The following is a 21,178-nucleotide window of genomic DNA, read 5'->3' on the forward strand; positions in this document are numbered from 1 at the left end:
TTCAATGTATGTCCACACCTTCAAATGTTTTTGCCTTAATCTCCTATGGTACATATACATTTACCATCGAGTCTGCTTCTCTAGTACGTGATCCCATTTCATCCATATGGCTTTTGCAGTGGCTGTTCCCACTGCCTATAATGATAAGTCTCCAGAGTTTCACATAGCTGTCTGCTTCTTTTTGTCAAATATCAAAATAAGTGACATTTTTTCAGAGAGACATTGCTAGCCAGGCTATCTAAAATAAAATTTCAGTTCCTGAATATTGCCTCCCTTTACATTAATGCTTTGAGGCTTTCATTGTTAGTGAAATTGTTTGTTTTGATAGCAATGTTATTTATATTTCTGCATGTCTCTCACACCCACTAAGATTCTCTGTGGGGTCAGAGAACTATCTGCTTACTAGCGATATCTTAGAAAACTACTTAAATTATTAAAAATTGTTTTCTATAAAATGGAAAGTAATACTATACATGTCATAGGATTGTTCTATTGGGAAAATGAAGTAATACTTATAAGTTGTTGAAAATGGTAAATGAGTGAAGACTTATGAAGAAGTTACATTCCAAAGATAAGGGTATTAAATACATTAGTTGACAAAAGGATAAAGATGTATAAAAGCTATAGTGAGGAAAGAAAGCAGTATGAGTTCTCAGGTTAACCAAGTACCAAGAGAGCTTTAAAACAATGTATTTTTACTGCATGTTTTCATAGGGACAACTGGACAATCAGGTGAAGGATCAGGCATCACTACAGTACAATCTTCTGGAGAAACAGTAACAAGGGGACCATCACCTTTTGGAACAGAAACAACAAAACCATCATCTGAAGGATCAGACAGAAGGACAACATCTTTTGTAAAATTAGGAACATCTGAACCATCACCTAGAATTACCAGAACAAAAGTCACATCGCCTGGAAGTTCAGGCAGCACAGGGTCATCAACTGGAAAAATGGAAACAACTGGATCATATGTTATAAGTGCAGACTCAACATCACCCTCAACAAAAACAAATGAAGCAGCAACTGGAATGCCAGGGACAAAAGGATCATCACCTGAATCATCATTGGCAACTGAACCATCAACTGGAAGATCAGGGACCACAGGAATGACACCTGGAGAATCCAGAGCAACAGGAACGTCTTTCATAGGTTCAGAAACAACTGGTCCTGCCACCGGAAAGTCAGGAACCACTGGAGTAACACCTGGAGGATCAGGGACAACTGGTTCAACAGCTGAATTGGCAGAGACAACTGGGTCAACTGAAAGAGGTTCTGGAACTTTTGGGCCATCGACTGGAAGATCAGCAACCACGGGACTGACACCTGGAGAATCCGGAGCAACAGGAACATCTTTCATAGGTTCAGAAACAACTGGTCCTGCCGCCGGAAAGTCAGGAACTACTGCAGTAACACCTGGAGGATCAGGGACAACTGATTCAACAGCTGAATTGGCAGGGACAACTGGGTCAACTGAAGGTGGTTCCGGAACCTCTGCACCTTTGACTAAAAGATCAGGGACCACGGGACCGATACCTGGAGAATCCAGAGCAACAGGAACGTCTTTCATAGGTTCAGAAACAACTGGTCCTGCAGCTGGAAAGTCAGGAACCACTGGAGTCACACCTGGAGGATCAGGGACAACTGGTTCAACAGCTGAATTGGCAGGGAGAACTGGGTCAACTGAAGGTGATTCCGGAACCTCTGCACCTTCCACTGGAAGATCAGCGACCACAGGACCGACATCTGGAGAATCAGGAGCAACAGGAACGTCTTTCATAGGTTCAGAAACAACTGGTCCTGCAGCTGGAAAGTCAGGAACCACAGGAGTAACACCTGGAGGATCAGGGACAACTGGTTCAACAGCTGAATTGGCAGGGAGAACTGGGTCAACTGAAGGAGGTTCTGGAACCTCTGCGCCTTCCACTGGAAGATCAGGGACCACGGGACCGACACCTGGAGAATCCGGAGCAACAGGAACATCTTTCATAGGTTCAGAAACAACTGGTCCTGCAGCTGGAAAGTCAGGAACCACTGGAGTCACACCTGGAGGATCAGGGACAACTGGTTCAACAGCTGAGTTGGTGGGGACAACTGGGTCAACTGAAAGAGGTTCTGGAACCTCTGCGCCTTCGACCGGAAGATCAGGGACCATGGGACCGACACCTGGAGAATCCAGAGCAACAGGAACGTCTTTCATAGGTTCAGAAACAACTGGTCCTGCAGCTGGAAAGTCAGGAACCACTGGAGTCACACCTGGAGGATCAGGGACAACTGGTTCAACAGCTGAATTGGCAGGGAGAACTGGGTCAACTGAAGGTGGTTCCGGAACCTCTGCACCTTCCACTGGAAGATCAGCGACCACAGGACAGACACCTGGAGAATCCGGAGCAACAGGAACGTCTTTCATAGGTTCAGAAACAACTGGTCCTGCAGCTGGAAAGTCAGGAACCACTGGAGTCACACCTGGAGGATCAGGGACAACTGGTTCAACAGCTGAATTGGCAGGGAGAACTGGGTCAACTGAAGGAGATTCTGGAACCTCTGCGCCTTTCACTGGAAGATCAGGGACCACGGGACCGACACCTGGAGAATCCGGAGCAACAGGAACATCTTTCATAGGTTCAGAAACAACTGGTCCTGCAGCTGGAAAGTCAGGAACCACTGGAGTCACACCTGGAAGAACAGGGACAAGTGGTTCAACAGCTGAGTTGGCAGGGACAACTGGGTCAACTGAAAGAGGTTCTGGAACCTCTGCGCCTTCGACCGGAAGATCAGGGACCATGGGACCGACACCTGGAGAATCCAGAGCAACAGGAACGTCTTTCATAGGTTCGGAAACAACTGGTCCTGCAGCTGGAAAGTCAGGAACCACTGGAGTCACACCTGGAGGATCAGGGACAACTGGTTCAACAGCTGAATTGGCAGGGAGAACTGGGTCAACTGAAGGTGGTTCCGGAACCTCTGCACCTTCCACTGGAAGATCAGCGACCACAGGACAGACACCTGGAGAATCCGGAGCAACAGGAACGTCTTTCATAGGTTCAGAAACAACTGGTCCTGCAGCTGGAAAGTCAGGTACCACAGGAGTAACACCTGGAGGATCAGGGACAAGTGGTTCAACAGCTGAGTTGGCAGGGACAACTGGGTCAACTGAAAGAGGTCCTGGAACTTTTGAGCCATCGACTGGAAGATCAGGGACCACGGGACCGACACCTGGAGAATCCGGAGCAACAGGAACATCTTTCATAGGTTCAGAAACAACTGGTCCTGAAGCTGGAAAGTCAGGAACCACTGGAGTCACACCTGGAAGAACAGGGACAAGTGGTTCAACAGCTGAGTTGGCAGGGACAACTGGGTCAACTGAAAGAGGTTCTGGAACCTCTGCGCCTTCGACCGGAAGATCAGGGACCATGGGACCGACACCTGGAGAATCCAGAGCAACAGGAACGTCTTTCATAGGTTCGGAAACAACTGGTCCTGCAGCTGGAAAGTCAGGAACCACTGGAGTCACACCTGGAGGATCAGGGACAACTGGTTCAACAGCTGAATTGGCAGGGAGAACTGGGTCAACTGAAGGTGGTTCCGGAACCTCTGCACCTTCCACTGGAAGATCAGCGACCACAGGACAGACACCTGGAGAATCCGGAGCAACAGGAACGTCTTTCATAGGTTCAGAAACAACTGGTCCTGCAGCTGGAAAGTCAGGTACCACAGGAGTAACACCTGGAGGATCAGGGACAACTGGTTCAACAGCTGAGTTGGCAGGGACAACTGGGTCAACTGAAAGAGGTCCTGGAACTTTTGAGCCATCGACTGGAAGATCAGGGACCACGGGACCGACACCTGGAGAATCCGGAGCAACAGGAACATCTTTCATAGGTTCAGAAACAACTGGTCCTGCAGCTGGAAAGTCAGGAACCACTGGAGTCACACCTGGAAGAACAGGGACAAGTGGTTCAACAGCTGAGTTGGCAGGGACAACTGGGTCAACTGAAAGAGGTTCTGGAACCTCTGCGCCTTTGACCGGAAGATCAGGGACCATGGGACCGACACCTGGAGAATCCAGAGCAACAGGAACGTCTTTCATAGGTTCGGAAACAACTGGTCCTGCAGCTGGAAAGTCAGGAACCACTGGAGTCACACCTGGAGGATCAGGGACAACTGGTTCAACAGCTGAATTGGCAGGGAGAACTGGGTCAACTGAAGGTGGTTCCGGAACCTCTGCACCTTCCACTGGAAGATCAGCGACCACAGGACTGACACCTGGAGAATCCGGAGCAACAGGAACGTCTTTCATAGGTTCAGAAACAACTGGTCCTGCAGCTGGAAAGTCAGGAACCACAGGAGTAATACCTGGAGGATCAGGGACAAGTGGTTCAACAGCTGAGTTGGCAGGGACAACTGGGTCAACTGAAAGAGGTTCTGGAACCTCTGCGCCTTCGACCGGAAGATCAGGGACCATGGGACCGACACCTGGAGAATCCAGAGCAACAGGAACGTCTTTCATAGGTTCGGAAACAACTGGTCCTGCAGCTGGAAAGTCAGGAACCACTGGAGTCACACCTGGAGGATCAGGGACAACTGGTTCAACAGCTGAATTGGCAGGGAGAACTGGGTCAACTGAAGGAGGTTCTGGAACCTCTGCGCCTTCCACTGGAAGATCAGGGACCACGGGACCGACACCTGGAGAATCCGGAGCAACAGGAACATCTTTCATAGGTTCAGAAACAACTGGTCCTGCAGCTGGAAAGTCAGGAACCACTGGAGTCACACCTGGAGGATCAGGGACAAGTGGTTCAACAGCTGAGTTGGTGGGGAGAACTGGGTTAACTGAAGGTGATTCCGGAACCTCTGCACCTTCCACTGGAAGATCAGCGACCACAGGACCGACATCTGGAGAATCAGGAGCAACAGGAACGTCTTTCATAGGTTCAGAAACAACTGGTCCTGCAGCTGGAAAGTCAGGAACCACTGGAGTCACACCTGGAGGATCAGGGACAACTGGTTCAACAGCTGAATTGGCAGGGAGAACTGGGTCAACTGAAGGTGGTTCCGGAACCTCTGCACCTTCCACTGGAAGATCAGCGACCACAGGACCGACACCTGGAGAATCAGGAGCAACAGGAACGTCTTTCATAGGTTCAGAAACAACTGGTCCTGCAGCTGGAAAGTCAGGTACCACAGGAGTAACACCTGGAAGAACAGGGACAAGTGGTTCAACAGCTGAGTTGGTGGGGACAACTGGGTCAACTGAAAGAGGTTCTGGAACTTTTGAGCCATCGACTGGAAGATCAGGGACCATGGAACCGACAACTGGAGAATCAGGAGCAACAGGAACGTCTATCATAGGTTCGGAAACAACTGGTCCTGCAGCTGGAAAGTCAGGAACCACAGGAGTAACACCTGGAGGATCAGGGACAACTGGCTCAACAGCTGAGTTGGCAGGGACAACTGGGTTAACTGGTGGAGGTTCTGGAACTTTTGGGCCACCGACTGGAAGATCAGCGACCACGGGACTGACACCTGGAGAATCAGGAGCAACAGTCACGTCTTTCAGAGGTTCAGCATCAACTGGTCCTTCAGCTGAAAAGTTGGGAACCACTGGAGTAACATCTGGAGGATCAGTTCAGTCTGAAACAACTGGATCATTAATGCCAATATCTGGGACATCAGTGACATTTGCAGAAGATTTGAGAACAACCCGACTATCTTCTGCAGGTTTGAGGACAACTGGGTCGTCAACTGTGATATTTACCGAAGCAGGAAGAACTACTGGGGCACCAGAAATTGAGATGACCACATCGGGAGGCAAGTCATGTTATCTAAAATAGATCTTTTAGTATAGGCAATATTAGTCTTGGTCCCGTTTTTAATTTTGAACTATAGGTATAAATTTATCAGAATTGGACTCTTTACAACAGAAATAGTTGAATGAAAATGGTAGCTTTGTAGAACATTTTTGCTTCAAATTGATATTTTATAATTCTTAATAAATTAATATTTCATCCCTGTAACTTTTTTTTTTTACCAGTTGCTTTCAGATGGTCAGTGGGAATTACCACAGGGACCAGCAGAGGAAGCACGGGAGGGGGAGGAGCTTCTGGTAACAGAGCTGGCAAGGCTCACCTGGGTGCTTCAGCACAAGTGTGAGACCCCAATTATTATAATGACTTAAGTTAGTTGCTAACGACCGAATTTTTTGAGAAATTATTAAAATATGTTATAGGTTTATAATTAACATTTAAATTTGAAATGTACTTAATGGAAATAAGTTTATTATCTTTACTGAAATTAATGATGTAAAAATAATATTCGATTATTTATTTTACCAGGCACAACTGAAGAACCATATGGAGAAACCACTGGAACAGGTGAAAGCACAATGAGATTAACTATATATGGTAAATCAGAAGAGTTGGAAGGGAAGTTTTGCCTCAGATTGTAGCGCGACATGATTTTTCTGTTAAATGTCATAATGGCTGTCAGTGTATTTTAAATATAAAAATGAAAAAATCAGATCTAGGTCATCTAATATTTAGGACCTCATATTTTGTTATATGTTTTCACACCAGCACTGAAACTATAACAGCTTGACTCAAAGTAGTTACATAGATAATGTCCAGGTAGTAGCCCCCAAAATAAAAATACTGCTTGTGACTTTGCACTTTTAATCTCAGGTTCCATAAGAAGCACTCCAGGTTCAGCAATTGCACCAGAAAACTTGAATATTAGTTAGTAAACACAGGAATATTGGATGTATTTTTGACTTGTTTTCATGCTCATGGGAGAGCTAAAAATGGTAAAATAATAAAGGAAAACACCAGTTAAATAATTGCAATGACTTTAGATATAGTCCTTCATTTTATTATTTGAATAAGTATTGTTATCCCATTTTATTCACGAGGAACTTAATAAAGACATTATCTAATTTGGTTTAGGTTCTGCAGCCAATGAAATAATGGAGTCCATATTTTTATCCATTGTTTATTGACTACAGAGCTGTGTTCTGCACCATAATGTCATCCTCCAAGGCAAATATACAATGATCTTTAAAGACCTATTAATCAAACATTGCTTTAAATACGTACAAAGCAAATTTTCCCCATTCTAACTCTAACTGCAGCAGCAGGCAATAAAAAGAGGTTTAAAATATTTTTAATAAGACAAACTGTGGAATTTGTCCTGAAAGAGGAAGATATGGGGCTTTTTACTTGAGAAAACTATAATTCTATTGTTTTATAAATAAAAATCTTATCATTCTTTATATAATTATTCAAACATGACATAAGACTTACAAATATTTATTGGGTAATTTTCATGACAATACATGGACTCAATTATTTGTTAAAGTCTACAGTACATTATTATTTAATATTCTGCACTAGTAAAATATATCACAGTACTTGAGAAAGACATCATTTCTCAACTTGCAGATTATCGAATAGAACCTAAGCTTTAGTAACTAAATTATATATTATGTAAGGAATATATTGCTTATTATTTTTTCCAGTTAAGAGTTATGCTACATCTATTCTATTAAAGACTCCACTTATGTAAATTTATTTTACAAACTAATGACTAGAAAATAATTAACTCAGAAGTTTGATCCAGACTAAATTCATAATTATTCTTTATTCATTTATTGGTTATATAAATAAAATCAGATGCTTTATATTATTTATGGGATACTATAATTATGTTATAAATTAATAGCATGCCTTCTAAGATATGGACTATTGAGGCACAGTATGTATTTAATATATATATATATTTTTTTGCATTCTCCAAGTTCAAGATTTTAGTCTTTAATTAAATGGAACCAAACAGGAGTTACTGTGTGTACGTATTTTACTTATGAAAAAGGCAATGCTTTTGGTTTTCAGTTTGATACATTGTAACTCACAAATGATTCCTTTCAAGAACACTTTACAGTTTATCTCCTAAGCGATCTCTCACCTGACTTGAATGTCTAAGGTAAACATCTATGGAAATAATGCTCCTGTTTTTAAATTCAAAAACTTACGTATAATGGCAGTTGAAGCATTGTAGTAAATTTTTAAAATAAAATTCAAGAAGTATATTATTTAATTAAAACATGAATTTAATCTTTCCTGGTGTAGGCCCATATATTGAAATCCCACCAGAACTCATTGTAGGTAAGTTGAAATTAAAATGACAAAAATATATTCCTGCACAATGTAGTTTGAAATATTTTTTCCATTTGAGCACTTAGAAATAACTAAAGTACTGTGATATCCTCCCCAAATTATAATTTAATAGAAATTAATCTTTATGAGTTGATATATATCTAATTTGTTTTTAATTTTTAGTGCCTCCAGTACAGCCTAAAGGAACAGGTAAGTAACTGTAAGATTATAAATATACACTTAAGAAATTATGTTACAGTAACTAGAATAGAAAATGTGATAGCAGAAGTTATAATCTATCAGCTTAATAAAACATGAACTTCAAATTAGATTTTGGTAGCATACGATTTTTGCTTTTTCTATTCCTATGCACTCTTTTTTTCTTTTTAAAAAATAATTGTATTTATTTGTTTGTTTATTTTTAGAGAGAGGGGAAATGAGAAAGAGAGGGAGAGACACATCACTGTGTGGTTGCCTCTAACTCGTGTCCCCAACTGGGAACCTGATGTGCAACCTAGTCATGTGCCCTGACTGGGAATCAAACCAGCGACACTTGGTTTGCAGGCCAATGCTCAATCCACTGAGCAACAGCAGCTAGGGCCTGCGTTCTTAAATCATAAGAAAGGTGTATTGAATTCCTTACATAATAGTTAAATTTTACATTGGTTGTGTACAAAGATACACAATCAATCAAATAAAAATAGGCCCCAAATATCCCCTTCATTAAAAAATAAAGTATCATATTTATCAGAATATTAGTATTGTCAACTACCATTTTCATGAAAATTTTTAGCCTTGTTTGCATCCTGATGTCTTTTTAAAAATGGAACAGTTTTAGAAGAGAAGTAAAGAAAAACAAAAAACTTTGTTCTATAGAACATTTCACATTTTCTTAATTGTTTTCTGCATTCTTCTAGCGATTACATTCAAATATACATTCCAGGAAGGCAGGTATTTTTGTCATAATTTGTTCATTGATATCAAACCCCTTTCTGGTCCTCATGCAATGAGGTGTTTGATTTTGATATTTGTCCACCTAATCCACTAGATTCCACTTTTGTTGAATGGGGACCATTCAACATGCATCACTGATTGTGTTGTTCAGTGCCTGAACTAGAGAGCCGAGAGATCTGTTAAAAAGGCATTTCTAACACAGGTTGAGTTGGAATGATAAGGAAACAATCACTATGGACATGATGGAAAGGAAGCTTTTTGTAAGCTTACCAAGATAAAAATAACACAAAATACTTCTTCTCAGCATCCCAAACACCCAAAACTTCCTCTTCTCCTATTTTCTTCCTCAGAGGCCCCAACTTCCACAGAAGTTGCAGGCACCACTGGAGATGGATTCAAAACAGGTGAGAAGAAGCAGTGTGTGTCCTCTGTTAGCCCCTAATTATGATGCTCAGAGGAGAGCCGAGAAGAGAAAATGTTTCTGGAGAGCAGTTCATACTTCCTTTACTAGTACTGTATTTTGGGCCAACTAATTCTTTTTGAGTTTTGAAATTCTATCTTGCAAAGCTACTAAAAGCTGCTAATAACAGAGTTTGGAATTATAGCTGTAATCCTTCAACATAACATGATTATTCCAACAGTTCTAAGTACTTTATCCATGAAATTACAAATATTATAAGATTTGAGAAGTAAAGAGAAAAATTTTTATTCCTTCTGTGAAATTATAAATGTTTTAAGGTTTTAGGAGGAAAGGGAGAAAGCTTTCAATTCCTGAGAAAGATAAAAGAGCTGCATAAATCTGGAAACATGTCTGCCAGTATAGATGTTGGCATTTTACAACAAATCAATGAATAGAGCAATATTTATTCAAGTCTGAAGTTTCCAGAACACTCACCTTCCTTCTGGTTCCAACCCACAGCAGGTACCACTGTAGCATCAGAAAGTAAATCACTGGGAGGAAAACAGGTTACTGGGGAAAAACCAACCAGTTTACCTAAATAGAATGATGCCGGGAAGGTTGTTTCAGGTAGAGAACACTGTTGAAAAATTTTGGTAATAAAGTGTTTAATGAGAAAAAACATAGGGTTCATCATCAAAGGAGAGGTGGGCAGTAAGCCAGTTAGATAAAATGAAAATATGTTTAGGTTCTGCTTATGTGCATAGTTTTAGAAAAGAAACATGACTCTGTGGTGACCACAGTTCCTTTTGTATCCCAGGCACCACAGGGGTCACTCCTGGCACTACTGTCACCCCAGGAAGTTCCAAAACAGGTGAGGCAGCAAGTTGAAAGAAATACTTCCACATCTCCTCTCAGAAATTAGACCTGTCCTCTGGGATTATCCATTCAGGGTTCCTGATATATTCTCCAATCACCTCTTTCCTCATTCACTCCCTCAGAGGCCACAACTTTTCTTGGAGGAAGAGGAACAACCAGAGTTGGAAAAATCACAGGTAAGTGTTCTAAATTAATAACTGTACTTCATTATAATGTCTTCAAACCACCTTCTGAAAATATATCTACATTAATTATATATGTTATATTGAGCAATTTCATATTTTAAAAAGATATGCCAGGTCTCACACTGTTCTCTTTATTGTCTGAGCTTACAAAAGCCTTTACTAGACCACCATGAAGACAAATTAATGACAGATAAACTCTTCTCTCCACTCCAAAGTAAGAGACATGATAGTTAATAACTCAAAAAAGAGTTATAAAAATATTTTTACACGGGGCACATTTGTATGACTTCTTGGAACAAAAAGTTATAGATTGGGATCACACAGAGAGTTTATATTCCTATTTAAATCATGTTGTGAACAGACAATTAAATTAGTGACCACTGCCCCTTTCTTGTTGTAGGTACTACTGGTGTAGCCCCTGGAAAAACTCTGGAACCTGGAGCTTACAACACTGGTAAGTCTGGAAATATGTGCAAAAACTAGAAATTAGCACCTTAGATAATATATTATGACAACAGTACAGTGTGCATTTCCCACACCCCGGTCTTCACTCCTTTTCTACTTTTCTCTATTAGAGACCACAAGTTCGATGGGAGGAAGGGGGACCACCCAAACAGGACTTCCAGGAGGTGAGCTATTTAAGTCTGAGGCTTCTTCTTCTTTTTTTCTTTTAATACAATCTCTGTCAATACGACTAAGGCGAACGCATGAGTGGGAAAGTGGGATGAGGAAATGTGCACACATTTCTTCTGGGAACACAACATGCCAAGTTACACAACCAGGTCAGCCTAGGTTTTCGGTGGCCTTACATGACCCTGTCATTATTTTCAAAGACCCAAGCTAGCAAAGCAAGTGGTGGGATGGCAGGGAAGAGGCCTGCCTTCAAGCAAGCCCCTGCTTACCAAGGCCTCATTTGTTATTATTGCCATAGCACTCATTAACAGATCTCAAATGGACTTATTTGTCATATTTATTATTCACCTGTGGACTCCAGCTGACAGAACATAGGACCACAGCGGAGAAATCTTTTGAATATACAGTTCAGTGACACATGCAAAGGCCAAAAATAATATAGTATAGGACACTTGCTTAATAAATTTCAGTGGAATGATAAAATATATAGCTATGCCGAAACTTCCATCTACTTGTGTCGGTAGGTTAGCACCATGATTTCAGCTGGAGCCAACAACAGGTCACAGAATTCCAGGCCAAGGAGGATACACTGTCAGGCACATTAAGTTAACAACAGTGTATAAAGCCTCCACTAAACACCTGGTTTCAGGAAATGACTATAGATGGCTCATTCCTTACAGAAGTAGACATGTGAGGCAAAATCCTCAAGGGATTCAAGGCCTAAGAGTATATTTAGATTGAAGGAGCAAGATAATGCTGCATCGATGTTTTTGATTTTCTCATTTTCAGGTGCTACCCAGGACAATCCTAGGACAACAGTTAGACCTGGGAGTGCCCACACTGGTAGGTTAACAAGATGAAGCCACCCCGTACAAATTCCTGACATAGCTGGTAGTCCGGCTCTGCAGAAATACCCACAGAACCCTTTCGACCTCTGTGAAGGCCTCATTCCTCACGATTCGTCATTTCCTTCCCTCAGAGGCCACGGCGTCAACAGAAGGCGGCGGCACTGGTGCAACTGGATCCGGAACCGGTGAGGAGGAGTTGCAGCAGTTTGTGGCCTCCCATGAGTGACGAGTCTTCTCAGACTCGCCTGCTGGGAGGGGCGCTTTCCCAGAGAGTGGCCGGCCTTAGGTCCCGCCGTTCCTTAGACAACCTGTTTTGGGAGAGCCTTAATATGAGCTCTCGTCTTTGGAGTAGAACTGGTGGAGAAGGGCTCGTGGTGAGATCAGTGTTAAGGTTGTGCCCTTTGGTAGCTCAGATACTTTTCTATTTTAGGAGAATATTTAATTGTGTAACTATGTTTAATCTTTTGTTTTCTTTAGTCAGTTGTTGCCACCATGCTTTCAGCCTGTTTCCTCTTATCTCTGGCACCACTTTTTTTTCAGCTTTAGGCAACAGCAGGTCACAGAATCCAAGCGAGGAACGATACACTGAGTGTCAGGCACATTATGTTCAGTACAGTGTGTGAAACAGTGTTTCCCCATCTGTTTTCACGCAATGCTGCTCAATTCATTAATATACAAAGTATAGATAGCTGACAGAGGTGTAGTGTCACATACAGGTGTTCTTTATATGTAATGAAAGTGTAGAATCTTTAGTTTTTTCAGTTTTATCCCATAAAGTTTATCATGTTGTTAGAGTTTTCAGACCCATTACCTGGTGTATTGATAGCACATATGACTTTTTCTTAACACATGCTTGTTTTCTCTTTACCTTCTTCAGGGACATCTAAAGCTGCAGCAGGTGCCACTACAGGAGCTAAGAAGAAAATTACAGGGGACACAGGCTTTAGAACAGGTGAGATGAAGTAATGAGTCAAATGCCATTTCTTCCACAGATTCTTTCCACAAGCAGTCCTCCGTTCAAGTCGGATACAAGTTCTTTGCTGAGTGCAGCATTAGATGACAAGGGTCCCGTGTCAGCATTAAGTCACCTGGATAATTTAAAAAATATTCAATAATTTGTTTTTATGTTGTAATAAAGTGTTAGTTACAAATTTTATGGTACAACTAAAATTTTGAATTATGCTCAAATATATAACATAATTTAATCCTTATTAAAATCATGTATTAAGTCAATCTATTGCCATTGAAAATAAAAGAATAAAAGGTCCCAAGTCTGACAGAATGAGGATTCGAACCCAGACCCCTTAGTCTTCTCTGATATCATTCCACCATTCCCTGATCTAGGCATAAAAGCATCATCAAAAATAATCAACCTGAGAAATCTTATGAGAATATTCTTGCCCTTGTGCATCACTGACTAAATTTCAACTCTTGTTAGTTTCATGAATAAAACATTAGTAATACTCTTTAAGCAGAAATAATTTTCTTTAAAACAAATATGATGTAGTTCACCCCTGTCCCTTATGAAGTCAGTTAATATGAGTACCTCTTGCATTGTCTCCTCTTTATCGTATTTGCTTCTGCTTTTGCTCACATGTTAAACAGTTTCCATGTGGTCTCTGCCGTGGTCCACGTAACTCACCTCACGTTCACACATGGTGGTCAAAGTGTGCTTCCCAGAGGAACAGCATCAACATCTCCTCAGAACTTGTTAGAAATGCAGATTCTTAGTTCACCTCCCTAGAATCAGGGTCTCTTAAGAGTGGAACCCAGCACAATGTATTAATTAACAAGCCCTTTTGGCAATTTGTGCTCATCAAGTTGAGAACATTTTCATTGTTTCTGCAATTCCCACCCAATTCAAACTTTAGTCAATACCACTGACCAGAATGGAAAGGACTTCTGAACACTCAGCTGTCATCATGTAACTCCACTACTTACATTTCTTCAATTGTTCTGATTGCCCTTAGGATAAATAAAAATTACTTACATCGCACTAAAAGCCATGTCTTCAGAATACGCATGAGACTTCTCTTTATGCCTTTATTACCTAATTCATGGTCTGATTTTATTAACTATTTATGGTCTTATTTTTTCTTTTTATACATTTATTTACCTTTGTCGAAGTTCTTGATTTAAAATTTATTTCATACTTTATGGGATAAAATATATTTAATAAAAATATAATGTGTTAAAATTTATAATCTACTACAGCACAAGTTAAGAAACTAGTTCATTTTCATTAGAGCAATGGACTGACATAAAGTTTAAGGTGATGACTGTTTAGTCTATGTTTCCTAAAATTTGAATGAGAAGCAAAAGTTTGAATATAAATTATCGTGCCAGTCTACCTGGGTTTGGCTTATGGATCTACTACCATCCCACTGAGTGACCTGGAGAAAGTCACAGAACCACGTCAGTTAGAGTAATAATCTTACCTGCCTCAGAGGACTTTATAAGATTAAATGATTTGATTTATATCTAGGGTATTTCTAAAACTGCCCTATTTGTTTTTCAGCTGGAACAGGGGCCCCTACTGCACCAACAACAGAACATGCGGAACACAGCACACCCAGGGAACCAAGCCCAGGACCCACAAGCCCAGGGCAATCAGGCAAGTCGGCATGTACACCTTATCACCTATTTAATGGTACTGAACATACTACAGGCTAAAGTAAAGATTTAGCTGTGTGTCATATTAGATGATCTAGTGCCAGAAATTGTAGCACCATATTAAGATTTCCATTATATTAGAAACCATGATTCTGTCACATTAGAAGAGTGACAGATAGAATCCTATAGCTCTAGAAGTAATGCCTGTCCTTTGCTGTTATGTCAGGGACCTCAGAAGCCGTAAACGACTTCACAACAGCACCTGGGAGCGAAAGCACCGGTGGAGACTCAACTGCCTCAGGCACAGCCTCGGGAGGCAGAGCAGGTATGGAAATGGGGTGTGTGAAGCATCTCTTTACTGACCTCAGGGAAGTCACCAGCAGCTTCACTAAGTGATTAGTTATTGGCAAGTACACATATTCATGACTTCACCATCTCTGCATTCATGGGTTTCATGGAATTGCTTCTCTACCATCAGCTCAGAATTGACATATATTATGGTTCAGATTCTACGACTCTTTTTGTGTTAGAACGTCTGACGCTCTGTGGAGTGGTATTCAGGTCATGGTTCGCAATCTGTGCTACACATCAGCATTGAGTACAGAAATTTTTGAAAAATAAACTGAAGATCCTTTTACAGACTAACTGAATCAGAATTTCTGGAGGAAATGCACAGGCATAAGTAATTTTTTAAATCTTTCAGCTGGTTTCAATGGCTAGCCTGTGCTGAGAACCACTAGCTAGTTTATCTGTTTCAGTAAGCAGCCCAGGTGATTCTTACAGTTAATTTTTGGAAACAGTCAACTCGAAATGCGTGTGAGCAAATGCATGAAAAGTATTTTCAGATAAGAGGACAGAAAAATCTGTTCTTTTAAACCAAGGGTCATGATGTAATTTATTGTTTATTTTGAAAGGGACTACGGGATCCTCAGCTGGTGAACCGACTACAGCACCAAGTGGTGAAGTGACACCATCTGAAGAAGGCAAGTTCGGTGAGTAGAGGATGTCATTCTGAGGCCACAGTTTTTTCCCAAAAGGACCACTTCAGATCAGAACCTTGCCAATTAAACAAAAGAATCCAACAAAAGATGTAAAACGGTATAAAAATATTAATATTTTCAAGATGATTTTTACTTTTCTGGTTTCTCCAACCTGCCCTTCAAAAGTAGTCCAGTTCTGGGTTGTCACAATACTGTACATGCTCCCCGCATGCTGTGTTTCTCAGTGTAATAGCAGAGACGTGGAATGACTATTGGAACTGGCAGTAGCAGCCCAGCTAGGCCACTGGTTCCTGCCCAACAGGGAACTCAGCAGACATGCTGCAGGCTCACCTGGGCACGTCGGTGGTGTCCCTTCATGAGCTTAGCTGAGACCCCAAGTTCTTAGGAGGCATTTAAGTGAATTTAGTAATGGGCATGGCTTTAATGGCTATAATTTTAGGACAATAAATATAGATAGTGAGAGCATGGTCAACACAACCGTCTATGCAGACTAGAATTGCCAGATAAAATACAGAATGCCATTTAACTCTTACATTTCACATAAATATGAAGTAATTTTTTTTTGTATACATATATTCCATGCACTAATTGGGACATGGTTGTCTGTTGCCTATCTGGAATTCAAATTTCACCGGAGGTTGTGTATTTTTATTAGCTAACTCAGGCAATCCCAGTGTGGTCTGACACCACTGTTGTTTTTGATTAGGAACAACTGGAGGGGGAAATGCAGCCACCACTGGAGCTGCTGGTGCAAATACTTCAGAGATAACATAATCAGAATAAATTTAGACAATAGAAATGTGATTTTTTAAACTCAAAATTTTGCCCGAGACAAGGTTTCCTGGGGAATAAATTATTATTGTTTGTATAATGTCATCACTGAAGATCAGAAATCAATGAGGAGCTGTTTTTTATGTGCCACATCATACAGGGTGCTCTAGAGAACATAGGAGCAGAGTAGAGTAGGGTTCTTGTTCTCGCAGAACTTGATTTCTGAGCAAGAAAAATGTGTGTTTATATATGCACAAAGGCAAAAGCCATGCAAGGCTAAGGATAATCAAAGGGAATGAAATATCCAGTGACAAGTGGTGGGATGGGGGCTTAATAGAAAACTCTAGTAAGAGAACTGATTAGCTGGGGTGAAAAATATCAGACTTAGTCTATAATGAAAAGAATATGATGTTATGATCAGTGTACCTAAACTGTATCAATATACTTTAACTTGAGCAAAAACTCAAAACATAAGTAAGCTGTGTGCAATTTTGGGGCTATATTCAATTTCAAGGAAATTTAAAGCAGTCATATTTCAAGTATTGGGGGAAATAGAATTGAAAAGAAATTCTCCCAAATGCAGAGACCCTGTCTACAAAGAAACCAGTATTATCATTGAATGAGCATTAAAGTAGAATGTGATGCAAATCACAGGGAACTTGCTAAGTGACTATGAAAACAGCAAGACCTCTCACCCAGCAGACACAATCCATTACATATATGTCCTCAGGAATAATAACGCTACAGTCTTCCCTCACTTATCGCGGGTACTGCGTTCTAGACGCCCCCACAATAGGTGAGAATCGCGAAGTAAGAACCTTACATTTATTTTGGTATTTATATATATATTTTAAGACTTTATAACCCCTTCCCACACACTTATAAACCATTCCCAGTCCCTTATTAACCTTTCCCACTCCCTTATTAACCTTTCCCACACTTTTATAACCACTACTTATGTTCTTAAACATATTCTACACTCTTAAACCTATGTAACTTTAATAACATACGTATACAGTACCGCAAAATCCTGCGATATAGTGGAAAGTCCGTGATAAGTGATTAAATATAATATTTTTTTAAGTCCCACGATACAGTGAGGCCGCGATAAGTGAACCGCGACATAGAAAGGGACTACTGTACTTCTCAAGCAAAGGACTTGACAGCACCTTTCCACATATTCATTCTAAAATCACCTGGTCATTGGGGTCACATCTGGTTAGTTATAAATAACCCTCCTATGTTGATGACAGAAGGAAGTTTTATAAGTAGAGGAAGAGAGGGGAAACTTCTCCCTTTATGTTTTCATTTCAAAGAGACAAAGCCCAAGTTCTTGAGAAAGAAACTCCTTGGTCATTATGATGACAACAGGCCTATAAGATTTAAAAAATATTTAAATATATTTCTAAGACACAGAGAAAGAACTTAAAATCACAAATTTTATAAAGTAAATGATCCAAGAAAGAGAAGGCAGAAGTCTCTTATTTTCAACAGAGACAATTAAGCCTCTCATTTAAAATTATTTTTCTTTATGCAAGCCATCCTCATAAAAAGATCAGTTTTTTTTTTTAATTAGCTTACTATTTTGTTTCTGTTGTAAAATGAAGCCATGCAGAGGTATCACATGGAGCTGTAGGTGGCAGCTTCACTGAGGAACCGAGCCCTGGACCCACAAGTTCTGGGAAGTCAGACAAGTCTGGACCCGACTTTTCAGCTGTTCCCAACCATACACCCCTTAGCAGGGTATGATCGAATTAAGGACCTTACCCTTAATGCTCTTTGATTTCAGTAGAATTTAAATTAAAGGAACCAAAAGAAAGTTTTTTAAAAAGTTAGAGAAATGGTGGTTCCATACGTTGCAATCCACACATACCACTTACAAACCATAAAGATCAACACAGATCCCATGCCTAGTCATCAGGGGGAAGGCAGGGGAGACTAATACCCTAAAGACCAGGAAAGGTAGCCTGAGTGGAGGTGAGATTCGGGTCGTAGCATGCCAGAAGACAGAGAGAATCAAGAAAGTTACTTCATAGTGGTAGAGCATAGATAGCATCAACTAGGGATTGTCCCCAGAGCAACTGAGTGAACCCAACCCTGAATGGAGAATCCTGAGAAAATATGAGACCTGGAAAGTCAGAGCAATTGTGGATGTGGAGTTTTAAAGATGATCAGAGATTTCAAGGAAAGAGAACGGGCAGCCTTGGGGAGGCATATCAGAAATGAAGGACTCTTTTGAGGCTGAATATTAGTGGAAAAGGAAACAAGTTGTTAAAGCCAAGGGTCTGAAGAAAACTGGATAATAGTTAAGAATTAGAAGACAGACAATGGAAAGGTACCACTTACACAAGAATATCCTCTTTCTCCTAACAAAATAAGAGGAAGCAAGTCAAAATAGGATCTTCCACATCTCTTCCCACAACTTAGGTGTCCTCTGGGATTGTCCATTGCAGGGGTATTACCATACCTTCCCCATCGTCCTGAAATATTCTTCAAGCACCTCTTACTTCTCTCTCTTAGAGGCTACAACTTTCCTTGGAGAAAGTGAAACATCCAGAGTTGGGATAAACAAAGGTGATAGCTCTAAGCAAACACCCGCACTTCATGGTAACTTCCTAAAACAGTCTTCTGAAAAGGTCTGCACTACTTATATATAATCTATGAAGCATAGTGACAAAATTAAAAGACATGCCAATTTTTACATAGCCAAGCTATTGTCTAGGCTTACAAGAGCCTTCAGTAGATGCCATGAAGTCAAGTTAATGACTAATAAATAGTAATGTGGGGGAAAATTTTTCTCTCTCCTACAAAGTAAGAGTCATGACAGTTAAAAACTTAGAAAAAACGTTCTAGCTGTTTGGGGGGTACCATGAGTGATGAGTCTTCCCAGCCCTGCTTGCTGGAAGGGGTGCTTTCCTGCAGAGTGATCAGCCTTAGCTCCCGCAGTTCCTCAGATTTAGCATATTTTTGAAAACTCTCGATACTGGCTCCTTATCTCACAAGTGTAACTCAGTAGAGAAGGGCTTGTGGTGAAATCAGTGTGAGAGGTCTGCCCTGTGCTGGCACACATGTCATTATGGTGTCAGGCGTGTTGAGAAAATCTTATACATGCAGGCAAGAAATAAAGGCAACGTGAATGGTTAAACAGACATATGATAAGCAAAGCTATTGCCGCTGCAAAGGGCAAAGCCGATATAAATAATATTCAAGGACATTGATATATTTCTGGTTTTCTTCACGTGGTCGACCCCACCGTGAGTGGGGGAGGTGGAACTAGGCTGAGGCTAGCTTCTGGACCCACTTGATGACAAGTGGGATTTCTGGGACGCTGTCTCCCGTCGAGGGCATTGCTCTCTTCTTCATCACTTCCTTACTGCTGTGGGTCGTAGGGAGGCCGTAGACTCCCGGGTCATCAGGAGGTAGCGCCAGGGCCCCGCAGCTATCACAGGCATCCTCCCAGAGTCCTTCCGGAGGACGCACTTCCGGAGAGCGGCGGGAGACCGGCCGAAGATCTGAGACCCTTTGTGTTTCAGGCACGACTGGAATAGCCCCTGGCACCACGGTTGCTCCTGGCACCTCCAACGGAGGTGAGTGAACGGGCTGACATGGAGCCTCAGGTCCTTTCCACCAGTGCGATGTCTCCAGCGGTCTTAGTCACGGCAGGGGTGCCGTGTGTGCTTTGGCTGATCTTTTTCCTCCCTTAGGCACTTCTGTCGCACCAGGGAGTCCGGGCACGGGAGGTGAAACAGGTGAGGGTGACATAGGCCTCCTTCCGCTCTCGGTCGGGTGCGTGCAAAAGGGAACTGCGCTAGCAACGATGAGCAGTAGGCTGTGCAGGGTAGGAAACGGTGGCAAGCTCCCGATGGCTCGTTCTTTTCAGTAAGGGACACGTCAGGCACAGCCTTCCAGGGATTCGAGGCCACGGGGTTCGTTTAGTTTGAAGGAGCGAGCTCACGCTGCGTCCATGTCTTTGCTTTCCTCATGTTCAGGTGCTACCCGGGGAAGTCCCAGGACAGCCGTTAGACCTGGCACGGCGCACACCGGTAGGTCAACAAGGAGGAGCCTCCCTCTTCAGACTCCCCACGCAGCTGGTAGCCCGGCTCTGCAAGAATACCCACAGAACCCTTTCGACCTCTGTGGAGTCCTCATTCCTCACGATTCCTCATTTCCTTCCCTCAGAGGCCACGACGCCAACGGAAGGCGGCGGCACTGGTGCAACTGGATCCGGAACCGGTGAGGAGGAGTTGCAGCAGTCTGGGGCCTCCCATGAGTGAGGAGTCTTCTCAGCCTCGCCTGCTGGGAGGGGCGCTTTCCCAGAGAGTGGCCGGCCTTAGGTCCCGCCGTTCCGTAGACAACCTGTTTTGGCAGAGCCTGAATACGGGCTGTCGTCTCTGGAGTGGAACTCGGTAGAGAGGGGCTGCTGGTGACATGAGTGCGAGAGGCGTGCCCCGTGCTGGCACACACGTCACTGTGGGCTCAGGCTGAGTTGACAAAATCCTGTGCACGCGGGCAAGAGAAGAAGGCAACGTGAACGGTTAGGCAGACACAGGCTGAGCAAAGCTTTCCCCGCTGCAGCGGGCAATGCCGATAGGACTAGGTTTGAGGGGCCCTGATACGTTGCTGGTTTTCTTCACGTGGTCGACCCCACCGTGAGTGGGGGAGGTGGAACTAGGCTGAGGCTAGCTTCTGGACCCACTTGATGACAAGTGGGATTTCTGGGACGCTGTCTCCCGTCGAGGGCATTGCT

General features: G+C 42.1%; 1 protein-coding gene and 2 long non-coding RNA genes across 3 annotated transcripts; all 3 read left to right on the plus strand.

Annotated features, from left to right (window-relative positions):
* The first annotated feature begins 8,098 nt into the window (after positions 1 to 8,098).
* On the plus strand, positions 8,099 to 12,058 carry LOC150011603 (uncharacterized). Its single transcript, XM_090275119.1, has 8 exons — positions 8,099 to 8,159; positions 8,334 to 8,360; positions 9,455 to 9,508; positions 10,322 to 10,375; positions 10,503 to 10,556; positions 10,966 to 11,019; positions 11,141 to 11,194; positions 11,988 to 12,058. The coding sequence occupies exons 1-8, from the start codon at positions 8,099 to 8,101 to the stop codon at positions 12,056 to 12,058; spliced, it is 429 nt and encodes a 142-aa protein (XP_090131245.1).
* Positions 12,059 to 12,202: 144 nt separating this feature from the next.
* Positions 12,203 to 14,657, plus strand: LOC150011604 (uncharacterized). Its single transcript, XR_016510452.1, has 3 exons — positions 12,203 to 12,231; positions 12,924 to 12,998; positions 14,565 to 14,657. It is a non-coding gene; the product is annotated as an uncharacterized LOC150011604 (long non-coding RNA).
* Positions 14,658 to 14,911: 254 nt separating this feature from the next.
* LOC150011605 (uncharacterized) lies at positions 14,912 to 20,020 on the plus strand. Its single transcript, XR_016510451.1, has 3 exons — positions 14,912 to 14,984; positions 15,574 to 15,651; positions 19,965 to 20,020. It is a non-coding gene; the product is annotated as an uncharacterized LOC150011605 (long non-coding RNA).
* The last annotated feature ends 1,158 nt before the right edge of the window (positions 20,021 to 21,178 follow it).

The sequence above is a fragment of the Furipterus horrens genome, unplaced genomic scaffold, assembly GCF_987537825.1.
Source record: "Furipterus horrens unplaced genomic scaffold, mFurHor1.1.pri manual_scaffold_4, whole genome shotgun sequence".
NCBI classification, from domain to species: domain Eukaryota; kingdom Metazoa; phylum Chordata; class Mammalia; order Chiroptera; family Furipteridae; genus Furipterus; species Furipterus horrens.

What these genes read in the sequence shown, in the direction of transcription:
- LOC150011603 (XM_090275119.1), top strand. Translation starts at nt 8,099, where the DNA reads ATGAATTTAATCTTTCCTGGTGTAGGCCCATATATTGAAATCCCACCA. An exon ending in CCCAGGAAGTTCCAAAACAG is followed by an intron (nt 10,376 to 10,502) that starts GTGAGGCAGCAA and finishes TCACTCCCTCAG; the next exon opens with AGGCCACAACTTTTCTTGGA. An exon ending in CAGAGTTGGAAAAATCACAG is followed by an intron (nt 10,557 to 10,965) that starts GTAAGTGTTCTA and finishes TTCTTGTTGTAG; the next exon opens with GTACTACTGGTGTAGCCCCT.